The sequence below is a fragment of the Malus domestica genome, chromosome 05, assembly GCF_042453785.1.
Source record: "Malus domestica chromosome 05, GDT2T_hap1".
In the NCBI taxonomy this organism is placed as follows: domain Eukaryota; kingdom Viridiplantae; phylum Streptophyta; class Magnoliopsida; order Rosales; family Rosaceae; genus Malus; species Malus domestica.
Window position 1 is genome coordinate 9,736,180 of NC_091665.1, and position 4,675 is coordinate 9,740,854.

At 37.2% G+C, this 4,675-nt stretch overlaps 1 protein-coding gene across 1 annotated transcript; it reads left to right on the top strand.

The window, feature by feature from the left end:
• The first annotated feature begins 399 nt into the window (after window positions 1-399).
• On the top strand, window positions 400-4,122 carry LOC114824771 (V-type proton ATPase 16 kDa proteolipid subunit). Its single transcript, XM_029102001.2, has 3 exons — window positions 400-836; window positions 1,296-1,581; window positions 3,550-4,122. The coding sequence occupies exons 1-3, from the start codon at window positions 758-760 to the stop codon at window positions 3,680-3,682; spliced, it is 498 nt and encodes a 165-aa protein (XP_028957834.1). The 5' UTR covers window positions 400-757; the 3' UTR covers window positions 3,683-4,122.
• The last annotated feature ends 553 nt before the right edge of the window (window positions 4,123-4,675 follow it).

The following is a 4,675-nucleotide window of genomic DNA, read 5'->3' on the forward strand; positions in this document are numbered from 1 at the left end:
ATTGATCAAGTATGATACAAACGGGTTTCATCCAAAGAGACAAGCTTATCTAATGCCCGGTAAATCAATACTACACAAAGATATAGTAGTGGAGCAAATTTTAATTGGTCTTAGAGTCTAAAGGAAAGGATTCCTAGAGTTCTAAAGTCCTGGTTTCAAGTGGTCTTTTGGTAAGGAAGAAGAAATGAAACAAGTAGAGCCAAAGAACTTTGGTTTGAAACTTGTAGTTTGTTTCGTTGAATGATTTGTGTGTCCTTTGCTTTACGTATTTAACTTGTATCTATCAACCTTTTACTTTCTTCTTCAATGCTTCTTATGTCTTCATTTGAAGCCGACATTGAATTACTTTTTAGAAAGTAATCCAAAATATATGGGCAGTGAATCTAGATTAGCCTAACTAAGCCTAACTAAGATGGTAATTTTGATGAAAATTTATGATCACCTTACCTCCAAAAACACCAAAGTACTTTACATTCAATGCTACCAGCTTTGAGAGTGAAAAATGGCCCTCGACATCTTTGATAGAATAGTCGTTTGTTAAAAAAAAAAACAAGTCGGATTCGGGTATACTTAGCTTGCAACTACTGAGGGAGACAACAAATTATAAAGCAGTTAAGCGATTCCTGTCGACAACTTTCGCTTGGTTCAGCACGAGACACACCAACCACCACTGAAGAAGAACGCGGAGAGAAAGATCGGAGATTCCAAACTTCTTCTAAGATATCGCGACGACGTCGTCCCAGATCCACGCTCCATAATGTCTTCAACATTCAGTGGCGATGAAACGGCGCCGTTCTTCGGCTTCCTCGGCGCTGCTGCTGCCCTCGTTTTCTCATGTAACCAAACTCTAACTTCAATCTCGCTTTTTCTCTGTGTTTTTCTCTTTGCAATGTCTTTGGCTCCCGAGAAAGTTTAGATCTACTTTGAATTTGATCATCTGCTCCATTCGGCTGTCAATTGAACTTGGTTGTTATAATATCAAGGAAGTAAGTGAAGTTAACTTGGATTTTCTTGCTTAATTTTTGGTTAATTATCATTTGGGACCCTGAAAGTACAAATCTTTTGCTAGAAAGGAGCTAAATGTGACTATTATTATTCATTTAATGGTCAGATGATATGCTTTCTGGAGTTTGTTAACATGGATCTCAAACCCCATTACTCAAAAGAGGCTGATTGATCTGTTTCGCTTGGTTTATACATCATATGTTCATGTATTGCCCAAAATTTTAGAATCCCAAATATAGGTTTCGTGTGCTTGATATAACGGCGGCTTCGTTGGGGATTTGTTTTTTAAGGTATGGGAGCTGCCTATGGCACAGCAAAGAGTGGTGTTGGTGTGGCATCCATGGGGGTGATGAGGCCTGAGCTGGTGATGAAATCCATTGTTCCGGTCGTTATGGCTGGAGTTTTGGGTATTTATGGCCTTATTATTGCTGTTATCATCAGTACTGGGATTAACCCAAAGGCCAAGTCATACTACCTCTTTGATGGTTATGCACATCTCTCTTCTGGTCTTGCTTGCGGTCTCGCTGGACTCTCTGCTGGAATGGCAATTGGTATTGTTGGCGACGCTGGTGTGAGGTATAAGTTCTGCCATTTAAGTGCATAGGCATATACATAATTGTTTCTTGTTGCTTGCTGGTGTTTTTTATTTTTTATTTTTTATTTTTTTTTTTGTATGCTATAGCTAGACACTAAAAATTAAGTATCATTGGAGTAGATCCTGTACAAATTAGTACCCCTTTTTCTGTTTCTTTTCGATTAGTACTGTCCTTTTATCAAAGGCAGATAATAATTAGGGTGGCCATTTATCCTATAAACATGCTTTTCAGCAGTGAACAAAGTTGATCTAACTGCACAAATAGCAATGGTGGTCTTTCTTGTTTCCCTTTCTTTTATATGTTTCTTACATCAACTTCTGGGTTATAGAGTTCGTTGGTCAGCTTTTAGTTACTCACTGTCACTATGAACCGAATTACTTAACCTATTGTTAATTCCGGAATTAATATGCAAAACAGATTTTCACAACAACAACAAAGCCTTTTCCCACTAAGTGGGGTCGGCTATATGAATCCTAGAACGCCATTGTGCTCAGTTCTGTGTCATGCCCTCCGTTAGATCCAAGTACTCTAAGTCTTTTCTTAGGGTTTCTTCCAAAGTTTTCCTAGGTCTTCCTCTACCCCTTTGGCTTTGAACCTCTGTCCCGTAGTCACATCTTTGAACCGGAGCGTCAGTACGCCTTCTTTGCACATGTCCAAACCACCATAATCGGTTTTCTCTCATCTTTCCTTCAATTTCGACTACTCCTACTTTACCTCGGATATCCTCATTCCTAATCTTATCCTTTCTCATGTGCCCACACATCCAACGAAGCATCCTCATCTCCTCTACACCCATTTTATGTACGTGTTGATGCTTCACCGCCCAACATTCTATGTCAAACAGCATCGCCGGCCTTATTGCCGTCCTATAAAATTTTCCCTTAAGCTTCAGTGGCATACTGCGGTCACACAACACGCCGGATGCACTGTTCCACTTCATCAATCCAGCTTGTATTCTATGGTTGAGGTCTCCATCTAATTCTCTATTCTTTTGCAAGATAGATCCTAGGTAGCAAAAGCGGTCGCTCTTTGGTATTTCCTGATCTCCGATCCTCACCCCTAACTCATTTTGGCCTCCATTTGCACTGAACTTGCAAAACAGATTTTCACCCAAGACTAAATTTAAAGATAAAGAGATTGGTCTGATAGAGGATTATCATTAGTATTGTCATTGTAAACTGGAAATCCAAGGAAGGATATTAAACCCCAGAGTTCATTTTAATATGGAAAGTTGAAGTCCAATACAAGGATAGTAACTTAAAGCTGTGACAATGGATAGTGAAAACATTGTAAACTATTCATGGGCTGATAAATTTAATGTTTGTGGCAATGTGAAAAGTTATAAAGTCCAAGGTCAGAATAGTATCTTAACTCTAGTAAAACATATTTCGCTGAATATAGGTCCAAATGTCAATGTATGTTTGAAATGTAAGATGAAAATATCATTCTCAAGAACAACTATTGAGATTGATTCTTATTAGGGCTTGGAATCAGTTGAGATTTAATATTAAAGTTGTCTTTGACAACTAGTATGGTGTTTTGGTATAACTGTAATCTGTAGTGCCCTGAATATGATTCTAATGTCTCATGTGTATCTATCACACTTCTCAGAAAGTAGTAACAGTGACGGAGTTTGTAACTAGTATAATTTGGTAGACAACTGGTATAGTGTTTTGCAATTTGGCAGCGTGGGTCAATAGCAGTAAACATGAAAAGATGGCTCGTAAAGTTTTCATGGCTCTGTGAAGCTAGTTTTCATCACTTGAGAGCAGAAGTGCAGAACAACTAAAGTTTTTATTGGTTGTTGTGCTTCATGGATATCCCCTAATCTTTCCTTAAATGTTTCTATGTGATTTGAGATCGGTAATCCTCTATAGTCTCCACATGGTAGTCTCGACCTAATTATAATTAGTGAAGCACCTCCGGAGTAACCGAGCTTGTTTTGCAGAGCTAATGCACAGCAGCCAAAACTCTTTGTTGGGATGATCCTCATTCTCATCTTTGCTGAAGCACTGGCCCTCTACGGCCTCATTGTTGGCATCATCTTGTCTTCTCGATCAGGGCAATCCAGAGCGGACTAAGAAGTGACCGTGCATCATTGATTGCTTATTAATAGCACTTCAAGGGGAAAACTTTTGGTTGCTCTCAGGTTGGTGGTTCGGTGCTGCTCGCTGGTTTCGGAAGATTATGTTCGTGCAAGTAACGGCCCCTGCCTAGTAGTTGTAAGATTGAGGTTTTCATTCAACAGAATAAAAGCTTTTGAAGCTGTTAAGGTTTTTTCATCTTTTGGTGTATTTTTCCGCGAGAAGTATATGACCTGGTATAGATCCATAATTCTAAAACTACTGCATGTTCATGGATAGAATTCACTTTTATCAAATTCACGTTATTGTAGCAATATTATTATAGGAATCAAACTTAAGGTACCTAATTCCTTGTATTTGTAATGTGGCAGCACATCTAGTGACCTCTTTCGCCTTATGGGAGGGGGTCTCTTATGAATGAGACTATTTTAAGCCAATGGTTATTTTAACGCTTTGGCTACTGATGTAAACATGTCCATTTGAATCTAATAAAATTCTTTACTTTAATAAAAAAAAATTTAACAAAAGTTCCTTTGTATATGAATCAACTCACTTAAACTACTGCGAAGGGCTTAAACACCATTAATTTTAGGACACGAAGGTAATTATATTGCACCCTTGTAATTGGGCATGTAAGAGTTTGGTCCCTATCTTTTTAGGAGAATTTAGGTTCTCATTCCTCTTTTTGCTACTCCATTGATTAAAACTTTATTCTTTTTCAATTTTTGATCAAGATCCCTTAGGGATTAATAAAAGTCATTAATTAATTTAATACTAAAATATTTTTTATTTCTAAATATATTCATTTAGTGTTACATTTGGTAAATTTATATTTATGGATAAATTTTTTATCATATATTTTTATTTTTAGTTTGTACTCATTTTTAATTTGCAAGCCTTTTTCAATTTGTACCAATTTTCTTTTCTGTTTTAATTTGTACCCATATATTATAATATTAACTTCTTTTTGTGCCCATATTTTTTAAAGTT